General features: G+C 38.4%; 1 protein-coding gene across 2 annotated transcripts in view; it reads right to left on the reverse strand.

The window, feature by feature from the left end:
• Window positions 1-15,430: 15,430 nt before the first annotated feature.
• Window positions 15,431-20,903, reverse strand: part of STX7 (syntaxin 7) — a 46,129-nt gene continuing 40,656 nt past the window's right edge. For both annotated transcript variants that reach the window (XM_087887120.1, XM_034418826.2), the window contains exon 10: window positions 15,431-17,139. In XM_087887120.1, the coding sequence (XP_087743246.1) occupies window positions 17,044-17,139 (96 nt within the window). In that variant the 3' untranslated portion in view covers window positions 15,431-17,043. The remainder of the gene's footprint in view (window positions 17,140-20,903) is intronic.

The raw sequence follows: 20,903 nt of genomic DNA on the forward strand, positions 1-20,903 counted from the left end.
AATGGAATTTTAGAGTTACCAAACTCTTTTTTTTTTTACCCCAACAGAATTGGATGGCTTCCAAATAAGTTCAAGTCAGTTTTGAAATTAGGACCCAAAGACAAGTATGTATGAAGTGTCATATTTTTTTTTTTAAAAAAAACTTTTAAAATTCATTTCTGCTTTTGTTTCAGCTGGTAAAAGCATTTTATCAGGTCCCAGAAACTGAACAAGACCTTAGTATTTAAATCAAGGGTGCTATTCAGCAAGCTCGGCAGCTTCTGGAGAACCTGTAGTGTAAATTTTGAGTAGTTTGGAGAACCGGCAAATACCACCTCTGGCTGGCTCCAGAGTGGGATAGGAATGGAGATTTTGCAATATCCTTCCCCCCAAGAATGGGGAAGGAATGGTGATTTTGCAGTATCCTTCCCCTGCAGTGGGGTGGGGATGGAGATTTTGCAGAATCCTTCCCCTGCCACGCCCACCAAGCCACGCCCACAGAACCCGTAGTAAAAAAAAATTGAATTCCACCACTGACTTAAATGAGAGAGTTCTCATCCAGGCAGTCTGAAGTCTTCATGCCAGGCTGGAAATTTTAAAATGTTCTAGAAAAGGCCAATGGGAAACTCATTCTATACTGAAAGAAACTTAGAAGGAGATGCCCAGGAAATAATCAGAAATAAAACTGACGTGAAAGAAATTGTACCCAGAAAGCTCCAAACAGACTGTATTTATTGCCCTAATTAACATGCTTGCAATTGGATGTCTGATAATAGGAAATATTATTTCTGATGTAAGAATTTTGCATGTCAAGAGTAACGTCTCATTTTATTTATTACAGGTAGGGAAGAAGACTCATTTAGTCCCTTTCTTTCCTAGTTTCCATTATTAAAGATCATTAAAGGCCATAACTAGGAAAACATCTTGACACATTCTAGGATATCTAGCTGAGTTCTTCTACTGTGGAAAGTAAGGTATTTTTGACTTCCCAGCAGCCTGAAGAAATAATAAACTTAATCTTTGGCCAGTCCTGAATTGTAGGTCATAGCTGCGTAACCATGCAATCATAATCAAGAGGAAGGTTTTAATACAAACATCTCTTATTAAACAAACCAGCCAAATCTCTGGGTATAAAAATGGATTTGCTGGAAAAAGGGAAACAAAAGAAAGCAGAAGAGACTTCCAAATAAAATAATATAGTCAATTGGGTGAATCAGTTACTTATTATTATTTGCCTTAATGAGGTCTTGGATTTAAGTGCACGTTTTAAGAGAAGGGAATAGTCTGTAGCTGAATAATGGGCAGGATATTCAAGTAACCAATCAGTAGTGTCATAATAGAAATAAAAAGATGAAACCATTTCTTAGAAAAATAAATCATGAAAAGAAGACAGTTCTCAGAAATCAATAGGAATTTTTCTCTTACGTACACGATTCAAATGCCAAAGGGCTGGAATCAGATACAAAGTCACAATTTTGCAATTTGTCTTTTAGGTTTCTTTTAGGTTTCTATTTGGAAATTTTCCTAAGCTGTGCTGTGTAGACATTTTCATCTGAAACATTTCCTGTTGCAGGCCCTCACGACTTCATCTCAAACACCTTCATCCACAGCTCATAGTTCAATGGAGCAGATGTTCTGAACATGTTTCTGAAACTTGAGTGTCCCCCGAGCATTTCAAAGAGCATTGCCTTCAAGCCAGCAGGCTTTTTCCACGCACTTGTTTCCTAGATCTAAAATGTGTATTTCCATCAGAGGCCTATGTGCTAATTTGTTTAGATGCTAGCAAGCCTTGCAGAACTGTATCCATTGAAGAGGGAAAAAATCTCTGAATAAAAGTGAAAGGGGCAAATTTCAAGATAATGAAGGGAAACTCTGTAAAATATTGACTGGATTAGAATGCTGCTAGAAGTATGAGCAATGCAGAATTCTGGGGAATACATTTGACCCATTAAAGAGGATATATTGAACGACTACTTAAATCTAAATAATCAAAATATATTCTGAGTTCATTTATCCACAGTAACCATAGTTTCTAGAATACACTATACACATATGTATGAGGCATAAGGAAATTGTGCACACACAAAGAGAGACATATATGTCTCTCATATACTGCTCAAAAAAATAAAGGGAACACAAGCAGAAGACATCCGAGATCTGAATGAATGAAATAGCCTTATTAAATACTTTGTTCTTTACATACAGTAGTTTATACACTGCTCAAACAACTAAAGGGAACACAAAACTACTGTATGTAATGAACAACGTATTTAATAAGACTATTTCATTCATTCAGATCTCGGATGTCTTCTGCTTGTGTTCCCTTTATTTTTTTGAGCAGTGTATATATATATATATGTATATGTGTGTCTGTATTCAGATAATTAATCTAGATTTTTCCATGTGCATACATATACAGAGAAATCTAGATTAATTATCTGAAATATATGTTTCAAGATATATATATCTTGAAATATATTATATATATTTCACACAATTAATATAGATTTCTTCATATATGTATGTCTTTTTGTGTGCACAATTTTCTTATGGCTCAAATCTGTGTACACAGACTACTGAAGGCAAGTAAATTGGAATTAGCCTGCCACTAAGACTTTTTCCCCCAAATCTTTCAGGCATTTATTTACCTTAAAATTGCCTGAAAATAATATGCCATTGCTATTCCAAATGGAAAGAAAGAAGATTGAGGTTGAACACCTCTGCCTTTCTGATTAATCAATTCAACTTTTCAAACATTTCTTTTTGTTAAAATTGTTTTCCTGATATTCAAATTTCCATTTTTTTCCCCTATCCTACACAAGGAAGAACAGATGTTCACTTCCTGTCATGGAACAGCTTTTCAGGTACCTAAAGATAGCTGTCACGCTGTCCCAATTCAATCCCATCTTCTCAAGCTTAAACATCACTAGATCCTTCATTCCTAGTGAATTATGTAATCTTGACCAGATTTCTCCAATGTTCTTTAGACCGATCATCATGTAGAAAATCATAATGTTTTTCTACCTCTCTTCATATCCCACCTCATCCTAAGGATCACGTTCAAAGACTGCCTCATTTCCATTGTTGCGTGTCTTCCAAGGACACTTCTGCGAAAGAGAGCTCGCTCTGCCTTGGGAAACAAGTATTCTAAAGCAAGGTTGCTGCAAAATAAGAATATTGCTTGGAGCATGGCAAATAAGTTTGACAGGTATAAGACTACGCACGAGTGTGTGCATGCATGTACACATCCAGCCCTCAAAGGCACAGGCAATGTTCATCCTACCCTGTTTTTACCTGTTTAACTGATAATATTTATGGTGGGAGGGGAAGAGAAAGTTTAGAGTTGCTGTTGCTTTTTTCCCCTTGAATATATGTCAGAAAGTTCCTGTATATATGGAATCTGTAATCTTACCCATACTGTAGTGGATGTTTGAATAAGTAGAGTTGCTGAATGCATAGAGATCAGGGGTGAAATGCTCCCGGTTCGGACCGGATTGCCCAATCCGGTAGCGATGGCGGCGGGTGGTTCGGAGAACCGGTAGCAAAAATCCCTGCCCCACTCCCCACCCCCCCATGCCCAGCTGAGCTGCATGATCATCAGAGGCTGGTTTTTTTAATTTTAAAAGCATTTTTTCCTACAACCTCTTCAGCCGAAAAAAATGCTTTTAAAAGTAAAAAAAAAAAAGCTTCTGATGATCTCGCGGCTCAACTGGGATTGTCAGAGGCTTTTAAAAGCATTTTTTCTATAACCTGATACACTAAAAAAAGTGAACATAAATCACTCCTGGATATATCATGAGACTGAGATACCATTTTTTAAAAAATTAATTATACAAGTATGATAATTGGCCAATTAACATGATCATAGTTTGCTCAGAATACAACCTTAAACATGTACAGACTTCAGCTGGTTGCTTTTTTTTTTTTTTTACAGGCTCAGCCATATAGTTCAATTTGTAATTTTGCCATTTCTTAAGTATGCCAATTATTTGGGTTAAGATGCACAGCTAAATAATCATGATGTTTTGTTAGGAATGGCAAAACCTACACAATTTGCTAGCCATTACAGATGTGGAATCATCTAGTTTGTGTGTGTGTGTGTGTGTGTGTGTGAGAGAGAGAGAGAGAGAGAGAGAGAGAGAGAGAGTGAGAAAGAGAGAGAGAGGAAGGAAAGAAGGAAGGAAGGAAAGGAGAGAGAGAGAAAGGAAGGAAGGAAGGGAGGAAGGAAGGAAGGAAGGAAGGAAGGAAGGAAGGAAGGAAGCCATTGGAAACTTCTCTGTGTAAGTGGGAAAAAGGACATCTTGATTGCATGCTTTTATTTCAAAATGTTTAAAGACAAAAACCTTGCCAAGACAGCATACACATATTACTTTCCCATGTTTGGGCTAAAAGTTTCTTAAAGTTTTTGCTCCCTAACAATTACTTGAGGAATTTTAAGTGGAAAAATTGCAGGCAACAAAGGGTTAAGTAATTATAGCCCTCAGTATTTTTTTTTCCCTGTTCCAGATGACTCTCGGGTTGCTGCAAGTTTGAGCAAAGAAATAGCCAACCTTAGTTGTTCATCCCCAAAGATACATTATCTGCTCTACAATATTTCATTTGGCTTGAGATGAATGATGATTTAGGATAATCTTCCTCAGCGTGGCACCTTTGGTAGGTGTTGAAGTACAGCTGCCATAATCCTCATTTAATAGAGATGATGGGAGATGTTGGCAATGTTGAGGAAACCAGGATAGGGAGTGAGGGAGGGGTGCGAGAGAGAAAGTTTAGGCAGTTCTCATTGCAGTGAGAGCTTTGAAAGACCTACTTTAGATACAATCAACAATTACTACATTTTCTGTGCTCAGTTCTTCTTTTAATGGACAGAGCTAGAGTCAGGAAAAGGAAGCCTTTAAAAATATTTTTTTTAATATTGACAGTAAAATTTAAATTAAAAATCAGTTAAAATTAAATCAGTTATAAAAACCTGCCAAATCCATAGCTGCAACAATTCTCTTGTAGAAAACTGTATTTTAAAAAATCATCATTTTGACATCTAAAGATAAGCAAAGGGTTTTTAAAGAGATTGAAGTTAAGGAAAGTATGTACTTTTCTTTTATGTACACTGAGAGCATATACACCAAGACAAATTCCTTGTGTGTCCAATCACACTTGACCAATAAAGAATTCTATTCTATTCTGTTCTGTTCTGTTCTGCTCTGCTCTGCTCTGCTCTGCTCTGCTCTGCTCTGCTCTGCTCTGCTCTATTCTATTCTATTCTATTCTATTCTATTCTATTCTATTCTATTCTATTCTATTCTATTCTATTCTATTCTGTACACAATTAAAGTTACAGTATCATACATGACATATTTATAAGAATAACGTATTTGCCCAAAATCTAATACTCACTTTGGGAAGTATTATAGCATTAAGCCAATTTTAAACCATCTGGTTCTGGGGTTCATGAACCCCCCCTTTTTTTTCTCCTTTGCTATATCTGCTAAATACTAAGATGCAGGTGTCTCCTAAAGCAACTGCATTGTTTATCATGAACTCAAATGTAAAGATCTCTAATTTCCTGGTAGAGGGCTTGACCTCCATATAATAACATCTGGCTACTCCCATCTTAGAAATCCCCCAAAGAATGAAATTGGTCATGTGAAACCTACCTCCTAATGATCAATTTTCTAATATGTCTATTATTTTTAGTTTCCAAGTCTGATTGGAAGCTTAGTTTCTTTTTCTCTCAAACTCGCTTTGAATTGCAATGAGCCACTAAGCAGAAAGAAAGAGTGAGAGAAAGATTAGTACAATCAAAATAGGGAACAAACTTGAAGAAGAGTACTGTAAGATTGTTGGTCTGATCCATTGGAAGGGCACTTCTGTCCAGAACAGTTCTGTTTATTGTTAGCCAATTCTACGAATCTGCTATATTCCATAGGAAAAAGGAGTTTTGCTTCCAGAAAAAATAACTCATCATGCTAAGAATATTATATTGTTCCTATTTTTAAAACAGTAAGCTACCCAGAATTATCTGGGAGTCTTGATTTTACTTGAGAGAGGGGAGGCCAGTATGTAATATGTGAGATAAATTAGGCACGTTAAAACAATGTTATAATTTAGCCCACACAGAATTGCCAATATTACTTTAGATATTGTGATATGATATACACTGGTTGAAAGGCAACACAAAGAACAATGGAATGTGTAGATGATTAAAAATGAAATGCAAATTGAGGAAATATAAAGTTCCTCCTTAACTGAAGTTGCTGTAAGCTTCTGACAGACTAACCTTATTTTATTACTATTTTAAACAAAACCAAATAACCACATTCACAAGGAATTGAAAATTTTGCTTTGGGGCGAAAAAAGTAATTTGGCTGAAATAAGTGGACAGGTGCAATGGTATATGGGAATGGCCTTGGGAGACAGAGGAAAAAGCAGCAGCCAGGAGAGATTAGAGGCAATTTAGCCCACAGAAGGAATTGCAAAGGTCTCAGAAATGACCCTCCCTATTTCTTGGGCTGCCAAGGCAATAGGGGAAGAAATGTACTTTCAGATTTCCAAAATTCTATGAATGTAACCCTACAACAGGGGTGTCAAACTCACAGCCCATGGCCAGATCTAGACCATGGGCTGCTTAGATCTGGCCTGCAGGGCCGCTCTGGAAACAGTAAGGGACCACTCCGCGGTGCCTCTGCCAGCAAAAATGAAACTCGGGAGGCTCTCCCGAGCTCCGTTTTTGTTGGCAGAGGCTTGCAGGAAGCTGTCACAGTCAAAAATGGTGCTCGGGAGCCCGTTTTCGCTGGCAGAGCGCTCGGGCTACCACAGACGTCCCCGACATGAGTGGCGTTGAACTGGCCATGCCCACCCTGGCCCCCCGAGGTCAAACATAACCTTGATGCAGCCCTCAATGAAATCGAGTTTGACATCCCTGCCCTACAATAAAGCAGAATTAGTTTATCTGGGCATGCTTCTTCTTCTTCTTTTTTTTTTTTGAAATATTTTTTATTGTTTTATATCATACATTCCATTTCTATGTTGAGCAGTGCATTCTCTAGGTGTCCATGGTGTTAACATATAAACATCATCCTCGTCACTATAATCATATATATATAAACAAATATACAGTAATGTATAAACAAATATGCAATAATATCAATCATTTTTACAACATATAGTAACTTCCATCAAAGTATCAATTATATAACCAGCAAAATAATAGCTTGTTTTTCTTTCTCATGTAGACCCTATTTCATCCAATTCCACTCCTCTAACCTCAATATCTGTCATTTAATCATGTGTAAAATAATTCCCATGTTATAAAATAATCTGAATCTTCTTTCCTTTAATTTTTAGGGTTAACCTGTTCATCTCTGCACACTTCAGATTTTTTTTGATAATAATGTCATCTGCAGGGATTTCTGGGTTTTTCCAACATTGTGCATATACCATCCTAGCTGCTGTTAGGATATGTAAAACCAAATATGTATTACCCTTATTATAGTTTCCTGGAAGCATGCCCAACAAAAATGTCTCAGGTTTCAAATCTATGTGTTGTCTTATGATGTTTTCTAGCCATATGCATATTTTCTTCCAGTATTATTTTGCTTTGGGACATGTCCACCACATATGGTAATATGAGCTTAGTGTTTGATTACCCTTTCAACATTTAATAGACCTGTTTTTATACATGTTCACTAATCTTGCAGGTGAATAATCCCATTTATAAAACATTTTATAGAGGTTTTCTTTGTATACTGTTGACATTGTAAGTTTATGATTTCTATTCCATAATTTCTGCCACGTGTCCAAATCTATTGTGTAACCAAAATACTTAGCCCAAATTATCATTGCTTCCTTTACTTGTTCCTCTTCCAACTTGTAAGTCAATAAGTAACTGTATATCCTCTTGATTAATTTTTGATCTGTTCCCATTAAGATCTGGTCCAGTTCATTTGGTTCATTATAAAACCCATATTCCTGCCTGTCTTTTTCATATCTGGATTTTATCTGCAACTGTGGCCACCATGATAGGTCAATCCCTAATCCTTTTAGTTCTTGTTTTGATTTTAGTTCTCCCCTTTCGTTTAATATGTCCTTATATCTTATAATTTTGTCCATATTTATGACATTGGGATATATCCATGCCTCCATTATACTGGCACTTTCAAATAGGGTTGTTGTTTAATTTTGGTCCATGCTAGCAGTAATGCATTTCTAATATGATGCCTCTGGAAATAACTGCCATCCCAATTGCAGATCATGCCCTTCCAATGTTAATAGCTTTATATCCCTCAGATTAACCCACTCTTTCACCACATCTGAAGTGTGAAGATCCATGAGTTCAGTTCCTTGTAGATGATTTCAGTCCCATAGAATTTACAGCAGGTGTGACTGACAACTATAGTTGTTGCCTATGAAATCCAGTGTCAAAGTCATCCTTAATTTCTCAGTGAAATGCATTTTTCTCCCTTTCTCCTCCTGTGCTTTAAAAGCTCTTTTCTTAGGTGGCATATAAATCCTCACCAATGTTGGACATAAGGCTGCTAAAAAAAACCCCAAAACTGGTTGAGATTTCACATCATTACATTGTATTTCCTTGGTGTGTGTGTGTGTGAACATATGAGAGCATTGGGTCAAGTGAATCAAATATATTTTAATGTAACAAGTCTTTAAAAGGCCACATTCATCTCATTCAACATTGACTGCTGTACTTACAGGGAAGAATTCTGAAGTTTGAAAACTGAAAACAAATTCTGAGTCAGAAAGAGGAAATTCTTTCCCAGTATTTGAAGGTATTTGCATTTGCATGTTACCATAAATGGTTTAACCACAGATAAAATTAAATTTATAATTGCAAATATAGTGGATGGCAAAATCAGTTTCCTTTCTCTGATCTTTACAATTTCCACAGAATTCAGATTTGGGACTCAACTTGTATTAGGTCTGATTTCAGTCTTGCCACTCCAGCCTGTAATCACTCATCGGTTCCCACACTGACTGTATTGTGGATGCTACCTTTACTTGCATATGGAGTAGTGGTTGGTTGTTACCAGTTTGCCCCTGATCGGGCAAACTGGTAGTGGTGGCGGTGGTGGGAGGCTCCGCCCACCCACCCAGATGTCTCTGGACATGCGCAGAAGCACAAACCGGTAGCGAACGAAATTGAAACCCACTACTGATATGGAGGATCTGTGGTTTTGAAAACTTGGGCCTCAATGGAGCAGAAGCTGCCATCCATTACACAAATTCAAAGAAAAGCCAGTCTACTCCCTCATTTCTAGTTCCTCCTCCATCATGAGATATAAAAGATCTGCTTTATTTGATTGGGGAAACCATTTATCTCTATATATGTCTCTGCCTGAAGCTGAAAACATTTGGAAGTAATACAGGTAGACATCTGCCTCATTTCCCTTTTTCCCTTCTGATTCTCAAGAGATTTTTCAGGATTTGATTGGTTTTTCTTCTTTTACGGTTTTAATGTCCACCACCAAAACTTTAAGCTTTTATGCTAACAATTTCTATTATTATGCTTTCTAACGAAACAAATGCTTTTGTTAGATTTATTTCTTTAATCTTGCAACATGTTTTCAAAACAGTTGCATAAAGAAGCAAGCATCTGTGCTCAAACTGCATATATTTATCGGCATCTGCAGTAGAGGTATTTTAAAGTGCTTGTTTGCTTGCTGACCCCTCATTCCACTACAGTCGAGGATATTCAGTTCACCAGCCCACCCTTGAAATATGATCTTTGCTTTTCTGAGTTAAATTGTCTGCCTTTCTTCTTGGAGTGAAGCAGCCTATAGGTACCTTTTCACCTATTATTGATCTTGCAAGGCAATCCAGTTAAAAAGCATGGCCAGATAAACTAATTCTGCTTTATTGTAGGGCAGGGGTGTCAAACTCGATTTCATTGAGGGCCACATCAGAGTTGTGTTTGACCTCAGGAGGCCAGGGTGGGTGTGGCCGGGATGGACGTGACCAGTTCGACATCACTCATGTTGGGGACGCCTATGGTAGCCTGAGCGCTCTGCCAGTGAAAACGAGCTCCTGAGCACCATTTTCAGCTGTGACAGCCTCCTGCAAGCTTCTGCCAACAAAAACAGAGCTCGGGAGAGGCTCCCGATCTCCATTTTTGCTGGCAGAGGCACCGCGGGGTGGTCCTTTGCTGTTTCTGGAGTGGCCCTGCAGGCCAGATCTAAGCACCCCACATGCCAGATTTGGCCCCAGGCCTTCAGTTTGACACCCCTGTTGTAGGGCTACATTCATAGAATTTTGGAAATCTGAAAGTACATTTCTTCCCCTATTGCCTCGACAGCCCAAGAAGCAGGGAGGGTCACTTCTGAGACATTTGCAATTCCTCCTGTGGGCTACGTTGCCTCTAATCTGTCCTGGCTGCTGCTTTTCCCTCTGTCTCCCAAGGCCATTCCCACATACCATTGCGCCTGTCCACTTATTTCAGCCAAATTACTTTTTTCGCCCCAAAGCAAAATTTTCAAGTCCTTGTGAATGTGCTTATTTGGTTTCATTTAAAACAGTAATAATTTAAGGTTAGTCTTTCAGAAACTTACAGCAACTTCAATAAGGAGGAACTTTACATTTCCTCAATTTGCGTTTCACTTTTAATCATCTACACATTCCATTGTTGTTTGTGTTGCCTTTCAACAAAAATTCCACCTTGAAATCAACTTGTTGAATCCAGTGCCTTCAAATAATCAGTGAAGTTTCAATGAACTCCTGTACATACACACATACATATTCATTGAATCAAAGCTTAAAGTAAATTGAATTATATTGTAATTTTGATCATGGCTGACTGCCCACCCTTAATCCCATTTTATTAATTGTTAGCTATTTCAAATATACACGCCCATTCCAGAGTTTGTACTTGCAATGTAAAAAACAAAAAACAATTAAGAAATGATTCAAAAGAAAAAAGAAAACTTACATCCTAAGTAACAGGAATAATACTGGAGTAAGGCATGGCTGTAATCCTGATTACTTCACCGGTGCTTAAAAAGTTAGGAATTTAACCAGCCATTTGGCTTTAATACCCATAATAAACACCTTTTCAACTCTTGAAGTGTTCTACTTTCATTGTGATAATCTGTCTTTAAATGCTGTGCACTATATATCCAGAAGCCACCATGTCCGCTGACTGAGTTTGGATTCACCTTAGTGAATTCTGCTTTTGCTGGATTGCAATTTGACAGACAACGCATAAGAAAAAGGACTGTTTCAGACCATAGAATTTTATTCTAACTCCACCCATGCACCAGGATACAAGGAAGCTTTGTGTTTCTACAGGTGAAGCCTACACACACAACACTCTCTGAAATGATTATTATTTTTGCTTCAGTAATTACTGCAGCAAGAAAAAACATCTCTGTAACCTCCCTGCCCTCAAAGTTCAAAGAATATGCAACCACATGCGATTCTTTTTCCTGTACACATTGATGCCATGCTTCATGTTGAGACCTTAAGTGCACTAGAAGGTCTGCTTTCTCTTAAAAATAGTCAATACCATTAGCTTCATAGCTTCATCTAAAACTGACTATCTTCAAGCAAGCGTGGACATTTCTTGGGGTTGCAAGATACTTAAAACATTTTACAATACTTTTTATACAGGCTAAAATATTTGGATATCCCATCGTTTTAGTCTTCTTACACTTAAGGGCTAGGAATTTAAGCAAAGAGATGCAAATTCCTCTTAAAGAACTAAAATGCAATGTCTGAGGCTTTACTGTGTTGAAATCAAATGGTTTTTTAAAACAACAACAACCTTAATTCCTCATTCATATTATAAACTGTAAACTAATCATGAATATGATGCAATTTGATTGTTCTTTGATCATGGATATGCAGAAGAAAACACCAAGGAAGTATTCTGGGGAAAAAAAATATAGTCATTTGGAAGCAGTTCTTGCAATTGAAATTGCAGAAGATAGAAAATGGGAGAAAAACCTGGGAGACATATGAGGTTAGTTTTTTAGTTTATTGTTTGTTATAGTATGCCTATAGATGATTGTGTGAATATTGTTGGATTTAGACTAGGGACCTCTGGATTCAGATGCTGCTTAGACACAACATTTTTAGGTCACAAGATACAAATACCTTGTACAGACAAGATATACTTTCTTTTCTGCAGTTCTCATTTCTTTCCACCTCCCAAACTACAGAAGATACACACACACACACACACACACACACACACACACACACAAATATTACTTTCTTAGATGAGTACAAGGTGTGCAAACAATATTTATCCCATGGGATGGCAGAATAATGACAATAGCAGAAGACTTAACAAGACTGGGCTATGTTACAATGCATCATATTGACAACTGTTCTCCTTGAACTGCACAGGTCACTGAAAGGACTGCATATAATGCACTATTCCACTTTTCCATATGTGGAAGGCATTCAGAGTGAAAACTCTACAGTGGAAAGCCACGCAAAGGCCAAGCAACTATCTTGTTGGCTTCAGCGAATCATTAAAAAAAAAAACCCCAGGCTACCTAAGCAATGGATACAATGGACACAATTGTGTGCTCTTAAAAGTGTAGCGGGAGCCAATCCTTGGGTTTACTATCTAAGTTAAAGACTCATGCGCAAGTACTAGTAGTTACAAATAGATTTAGCTTGTATTTAAGAAACAGATCAAGGTATAAAGTTCTGGAATATTTTTCTCCAGGTGACAAAATATCAGTCTGAAAAACTGGAACTGCTAAAATAATATTCAAATTTGACTTTTGAATTTCTTGAGAATAGGGATTTCTTCCTTGATGGGTGTGATGGATGAAGAACTATACTATACTGGAGCAGTCACTTCTTCAATCGAAGTTGTAGAGCAGGGCTGTCAGACTCGCGGCCTGTGGGCCGGTTGTGTCACATGCTGGTCATGTCCACACCCGGTTTACCGACGGGGAAAAAAGTTGTGATATGTCATGTGACAACACTGTGACAATACAAGTTTGACACCCCTGTTGTAAAGGAACAAGAATCTCTTTGTACAATCCAGTGCCACACAACTTTTGGCAGCTATTGAATGTTAAAAGTGTGCTTTGTGTCCTTATAAACTTCAGGGGTTTGCTGATTTTCAAAAATGGCTGCTTGGTGCATGTGGCAAGTCACAGACCAGACATTAAGAGAAGACAATGAGGTTGATTATTGCCATATTTTTGGGTTGTTCTGGATATTCTAACAATCCTGAATTTTCATTTACTTTGTTTCCTAATTGGCAGGCTATAGCAATCCACCATATTTGTTATGACATCATGGGTATAAAAGAGCCAAGGGACATTCTTATAAATAAATAAATAAATAAATAAATAAAAAAAAAAAACATTAAAATCAAATAGGACAGGAGTCAAGGAATGCCAGAGATTATATGCAGAAGCATTCTGGTCTCTCTAACCAAACTTTATGATAATGTTGGACTTTTTGAAGCTTTTCCTTCATACCAAAATAAATGTCATTGTATCCGATATAATTGTTTGGCTAAAGAAATCAGAACTGGGATTATTTTAAAAAAATCCACAACTAGAGCTTTTCTGCATCTTGAGATAGCCATCTATCAAAACCACCAGTAATAGTTTAACAATAGACAAATATTTATTTACTTAATGCATATGCTGCCTATCTCGCTATCCAAAGGGACTCTGGATGGCAAGTATCCCTCTATCTTCCCCAATATTCTAGTTTCAACTGGAAACAACAGAGCTCATTTGCCCCCCTCTCTCTTTTAGGGTACACCAAAGTCAACCAAATTTTGGTTGATGGAGGAACTCAATTCAGATTGACATGCTCATTTGCGTTATTGCTCAAGTCATCCAGAGGTGATCCGTTGTCATGTTCTCTGAAATGCATTCACTCTGAATTGCACATGGTTTATCCTGGCAGTGACTTTAATGTTCTTCCCTCTCATGTTTGATACAGCAGAAAAGACAATTTATTTTGAAAAGGGGGGGGGGAAGGTTGTTAGATTTTTTAAAATCCCACCTTTGTTACTGTTCACTGCCTTGAGAATTACTACTCAAGGCAGTGAACAGACTTCATATTCCTTCCTCTTCCTATTTTCCCTAGAACAACCCTGTGAGGAGGGTTGGCTGAGAGAGAATGACTGGTGCAAAGTCACCCAGCCCTTTAGCTAGCACTTCATGCCTCAACAGGTTGCCTCAATGTATTAAAGTGACTTGAAAAACAAGGCTGGTTTTAGGTCTATGGCAACCTAGACAGTTGGCAGGGGTGCCAAAGTTAAAGACTTCCGACATACACATTAAAAAAAAGTAGAAAGTGGTAATGGCACAATCTCTGTGCAGTGACCCCATTCAAGGATCAAATATAATTTTGCAAAATTATTGCCCTATGAACGCAGGTGATGCAATTCAAATTGGGTGAGACAGTAAATAGAATGAACATGTCACAGGGAGAAAAAAAACTATCTAAGGCTGAAAATCTTTAGCATAAAGCTAAAAAATAAATCAATCCCATGATGATTTAGGAATTCATCAGTAGTTGAACCAAGCTATAGTGGGTGTCAGAATATGTCTTTGCCTACACCATCAAAATATCTAAAGCTGGCCCTGGACCTAAAGAGGCCTCTAAGGGTACAGTACATTAACTTTGATTCTTAAAGTACTAGCCTCCCTTTAAGTATATGTTCCTACTTATAAAGCCTAGAATACAAGGGGGAAAAATGAAGTTAAAGGGAGGGTCTCTCACATAGCTGAAACAAAATGGATGTAAACTTGTATTGGCCAGTCACTGGACAGGAAGGTAGATTCTTAAATGGCCATTTAGACTTGAGCAGATCACAGTCTCAGATCACATCACACACACACACACGTCTCCAAGGTGCCCAATGTTGCCTGTACAAGTTTTGTGTTGAGAAATGAGTTAGTTATCCCTTCCACAATCAAACAACTAATGATGATTCTACATTGCCTCAGCAGTGGGTGGAGAATGAAATAGAGGTGACATCATGAGTGTCAGAAATAATTAGTAATGTATCTTTGGGCCATAGTAAGCAGAATGCAAGATTAACTTTCTAGGCAATCCTATATTTGTTCAGGGAACTCAATCAAAATGTGTTCTGGTTCACCCAAGGCTCAAAATATAGACAAGATCGTTCTTAGTGATATAGTTTTTACATCTTTTTCTATAAAATGACAAACAGAATTGTAGTTGACTCCCTGCATGAGGGGAAATATTGCATGTATAATGTTTATCTAAATTGCTATGGTCCATTGAGATAAGAGGTTTGCCTTATGGCAGAAACCCATTTATAAACGAGAATCAGTGTAACAACACTACCCCCAGCAGGACAATTGTAGTAAATTCAAATGATGCAGTATTATTTTTACTAGCCTTGTTGGTGTTCTTTTTCTGGAGTTTGTTTCACCGTATGATTACTTCCTTTCAAAATGTTACACGTAAGATATAACAATAAAACATAAACAGCTTCACTTTTTAAGGTATCTTTATTTAGATGGTATCATCCAGGTTTGGCTTTAGTTCACCCCCCCCTCAAAATCTTAAGTCTCAAGAGTTCATACTGTAAATGCTGCTTTTCTATCAAACTGCTGTACAAAAAAATGTAACATTTATACAGTAATTTAATAAGTTTAATTTATACAGTACAATTTAATACATTTTTTAAAAAAGCGAAGAACTGATTAGCTGGCAAAAATAACAAATTTTCAAATTTAAGTTATCTCAAAATGGCACCCAAAAAAGCAGTTTTAAAAACCTTTAATCTTGAGACAATTAAACTGTATGTAATTCTTCATAAATCAAAAGGTTTAGTACCCAAGTAGTTACATGATGAGAAAAAGAGGATTAATTGCTTTATTAAAAATTGGATACAAGATCTGCTGTTCATAGTGGCAGTTGATTGAAGTAGTTCAAGTATAATTCAAACCGTTATTGATTGCTCTACGCAAGATCTTACCCTTTAATCTGAGGTCATGCAAATAGGGAGCCAGATGATCTGAATATGTTTCGCTCCCAGTTTACAAGTTTCATCCACTCATTGGGGACCCTGTGGCTCACAAATATACACAGGAATGTAGGATTTCATATCCACGACTCAATCCACTCACAGAGCTCCCACTGCCTCATTCAGTTGTGTTCCACAACATAACTAACAATAGTTCTCCAAAGAGAGAAGTGCAAACTATGGGCATTTGCAGTAAATGTGCAGTTAAGCAGCTATACACACTAATTTTGCCCATAGACTTTAAACTTCAACCACCTAAGGAGTGCATAAATTAAGGTGCAAACAACTAGTTTTAAGTGTCCCAAAGTCACAACTGTAAAGTTACACACACGAATCTACATTGCCCAAGCTTTTTGGTTCAATGAGAATTGGTCAGGCTTGCTGATACCCAGTATCATGTTTATACACCAAACATGTGCCAATAGAAAAACACAGTTTTTAAGCAAAAGAAAAACAGCAAAAATGCATTTTGGAAAATGACAAGAGGCATTCTCCAAGAACCTATTAGAACTAAGCTTGGCACGGAGTGAACTAAATGGGCAGACAGTTCTCTGATTAATGGAATGAGTCAATGAATGATGAGACATGATATCTCAAAGACGGGACATATAACATTTCTATCAGAAAGACAGCCTTTGTAAAAAAAAAAAAAAAACACCTGTTCTGATAAAGTTGCAGTTAAATTGATATTTTAAATTGGCAACTGATAGTCTGCATGCACAACCCCTTTGATCCATGTGTAAAAGGTTGACCCACTTGGTCCAATGAGCTAAAATTGTCCTCGTATGCAGAATTCCAACTAGTTTGGCCCAGAGGAGAAGAAATGCAAAGGAGAGGTACTATATAAAAACTTGCCTATCCCAGGGTTAAATATTGGTGAATTAGATATAAGTGATAACTTCAAATTAATCCTAATACAGAAGCCAAGAAAAAGCACTCTTGGATTAAAAATGCGATAAAGCAGAAATTATCAAGTTTGACATATCATTTACTGAACAGCTTTCACAATGGTACATGACCAGAAGCCTCTTGGGTAATTGATCCTATGCCTTCACTGTTGCCCAAATAATTAGATCCTATGTCTTCACTGTTGCCCAAATAATTAGCCCAAGGACAATTAATCCTATTACAAGTATAAGAATGAGGATGCATATTTTCTTCCGGGACTTGCGCTGAATGAGGGGGAAGAAAAAAAAGGATACTATTAGTTTAACTTTCCAAAGAAACACACATTTGATCATATGCGATCATCCCCTTGCTCTCTCAAATGAGTGCTTCAATGAGTTGCTTTTGCCTGTTTCAATATTAGACCTTTATGCCCTAGATTCCCTCTACACAAATTTATATTTTTAGCATATGATACAGAGTACAGGTGTTAAGTGAATCTGGCTTCCCCATTGACTTTGCTTGCAAAAAAAAAAAAAAAACCCACAAAAGGTGTATCACTTGATCCTGGGACACTATATCTGTCATAAATATTAACCAGTTGCATAACATACAAATTTTGATCATGTGACTATGGGGATGCTACAATGGTTGTGTGAAAAAAAAAATTGTACGTCACTTTTTTTCAGTAACACTGTAACTTTGAATGGTCACTAAGCGAAATGTTGTAAAGTCAAGGACTACCTGTACATGGATAACAGTAGTAAAACTATACAAAAGGAGCACATAATACTATGGTGCCCCTATGATGGAAATATGTAGTTGATTTTGTAAGGCATGAGGAATTCAAGAAGTTATATATAAGTTATAGGTTACACTTTGAACTTTGCACTGGCTCCCTATTGGTCTCCGATCTCCGGTCACAATTCAAGGTGTTGGTTATTACCTTTAAAGCCTTACATGGCTCAGGGCCAGGTTATCTTCGAGACCGCCTTCTGCTGCATAGCTCTCAGCGACCGGTAAGATCCCACAGAGTTGGTCTCCTCCGGGTCCCGTCAGCTAAACAATGCCGGCTGGCGGGCCCGCAGGGGAGGGCCTTCTCTGTGGCTGCCCTAGCTCTCTGGAACCAGTTACCTCCTGAGGTCCGGACCATCCCCACCCTATTGGCCTTCCGAAAAGCGGTGAAGACCTGGCTTTTCCGGCAGGCCTGGGGCCATTGATCTCGCTCTTGTGATCTGGCGAGACCCGACCATGAATGGTGTGAATGAGTTTTTAATGTTTTTAATGTTTTTAATTTTTTAATGTTTTTTATAATAATTTTTAAAAATGTATTGTGAGCCGCCCTGAGTCTTTGGAGAGGGGCAGCATATAAATTGAATTAATTAAATTAAATTAATTAAATTGAAATACATTGGTTCATGAGAATGGAACAAGTCTTCTATATATTAATATCTAGGCCAGGGGTATCAAACTCAATTTCACTGAAGGCCGCATCACGGTTGTGTTTGACCTTGAGAGGCCAGGGTGGGTATGGCCAGCTCGACGTCACTCATGTCGAAAGCGCCTGTGGTGGCACGAGTGCTCTGCCAGTGAAAACGGCCTCCTGAGCTCTGTTTTAGCTGGCAGAGGGGTGCAGGAGGCTGTTGCAGCTGAAAACAGAGCTCAGGAGCACATTTTCGCTGGCAGAGGCACTGTGGGCCAGTCCGCTGTTTCCAGGGCAGCCCCATAGCTCAGATCTAAGCACCCCATGGGCCGGATCCAGCCCCTGGGCCTTGAATTTGATACTCCTGATCTAGGCCATTTATCCAATTAAGCACAGTGTTTGTTAGTTGGAGAAAATCTGCTTTTCCTTCTTCATAAGCTCTCAAATGGCAGCTAGTCACTAAATAATCCAGTTTCTGACAAGGAGCACCACAGACACATTCAGGAGAAGATACTCTGCCTCATTTAAACAGACAGTTTTGACAGATGCCATGCAAGGTTGAGAATCCTATTCGGAGTTTTCCAGCATTGGTGGGTAGCATCAAAATCCACTAATTTGTTGTGGTCCACCAGCAGCCTGCGGAGCTGGCAGCGGAGTTGGACAGTGAGGAGGCTGGGGAGGAACATGGGCAAATCCTGGAGTCTGGGGAAGGCCCGGAGGAGGCTCTGCGTCGGAGGGAGAGATGGGGTCAGGGTCATCTGGGAGTGATGCCGGAGTCCGGAGCCTCCAGAGTTGGACAGCAGAGAGGCAGAGGAACCTGAGGAACAGGAGGAGGAGCCTGTTCCTAGTGTGCGCATGTGCAGAGCAGCCAGAAGGCACGAACAGTTAAAACAAAAGGGACAACTCGGGAGTAAGGCCTAGAGATGATTGGCCCCTCCCATAAGGCTTAAAAGGGGAGCAAAGGCACGTGGGCACTTTGCAGAAAAGCAAAGTTGTTAATTCTGTTCCCAGTCGGCATCTCTGTTTGATTCTGGAATCCGTGTGGCTTTGCCAAGTAGTCTTTGGCAGAGTGTCAAGGGAGATAAAGGTTGGTGATTATCCTGAAGGACTTCTCCCAGAGGACTTTTTGCAACTAATTGGGACTCGGCTGTGAATGAACGTAATTCACAACTGTTGCAATAAAAGTGGTTTTTGGGACTACTCGTGTGTTTTAATGACTCAGGAAGCCTAGGTCACAACATAATTTTTGTGCCAGGTCAGATATATTTTTTCCCAGAATCTGGATGATCGATAATCCAATTTACTTTCCATTGGAATTTTACATCAATGTTAGTGTTGTACAGTTGCTGTGCTAGTATGAACTGTGGGGTTCCTGAAGTTAAAGCCTTCCAATTGATAAGTATGGCATAATGTTTAAGTATGGCACTGGCAATTGTGGGTTACTGACAATTTGTTTTGTACAACTCTGCGAAGTGCATCTTGTCTTGTAAGGCTGGGGGGCAATGTGGCTCAGTACGGGAAGCCTCTACATAGAAAAAACACTGTTGAGAGGAAAAGTGACACCAGCTCATCCCTTTTAAACAGGCGGAGTTTTTCAAAGGGCAAATAGTTCAGTCACACAAGCATCACAACTTGTAACCTGAAGTGTGAAATAGCAATAGCTGAATCTAACACCTTATGACCTTATGCTCTAAGTTGATTTTTTAACTGTGTTATTGTAAGTTTGGTGCTGACGTCAATACAAAATGCTTGCATCTACTGCTGTTCGCCTTTCAATTGCTTTGTTCAAATTGTTAAAGGGTTTTTTTCTTGGCAGGACAGTGCAACCTTCAAGAGTGCTAACTGCAAGTTAACTGCGAATTGTTAAACTGTTTTTAAATAGCTGAATCATTGAGGGACTCTCACAAATGAAAGGCACAATAATATAATTGCACAGGCACTTCTCACTTAAGAACCACATTTCAGATTGACAACTTCATTGTTAAGAAAAACAGTCACTAAGTAAAACCATGATTGCATTTATGAGCTTCCTTCATCTTTCCTTCACTTTACAGGATCACAAATTGGTCATAATGCTACTTTTTCATCACCATCATAACTGTGAATGGTTCCTTAAACAAGGCAGACACTAAACAGGAACTACCCGTAACCAAAGTTGAATGGAGTGTTTATATTTCCCCAAGAAATAGCATTCTGTCATTGAGAAGGATTTCTGCACTTACAAAACTTCACATAAGTGCATTACTCTGGCTAGTAATGCAGCAAATTGTGTCCTTAATATGCAGTAAAATCATTAACTACCATTGCTTGCCTGCAATCCAGCCAGTCCCGAGACAAATTATTGAAGCTGAAAAGCTCAAGGAAGAAGAGGCAATTGAGCTGCAGTGACAAAATTCAGACTACACAGATTCTTGGCTTACATCAAAACTTTGGCCTCCAAGGCAAGAAAGCATTGCCTTGGAAAGCCAGGAGAAGTGCAAAAGTATGCCTAATCTGAAATGCAAAATTTAAGCTCTTAGTCCATGTTTAGCATGGTAATCATCATCTTCATTTAACGACCCCATAATCCCTTGCGGGGTGGAGTCTGGGCAACTTAATGGAGCTAGCAGAGTGTTTTACTGGCCGGAT

This window comes from Pantherophis guttatus, chromosome 1 (genome assembly GCF_059756535.1).
Source record: "Pantherophis guttatus breed Tessera chromosome 1, ASM5975653v1, whole genome shotgun sequence".
Classification (NCBI taxonomy): Eukaryota; Metazoa; Chordata; class Lepidosauria; order Squamata; family Colubridae; genus Pantherophis; species Pantherophis guttatus.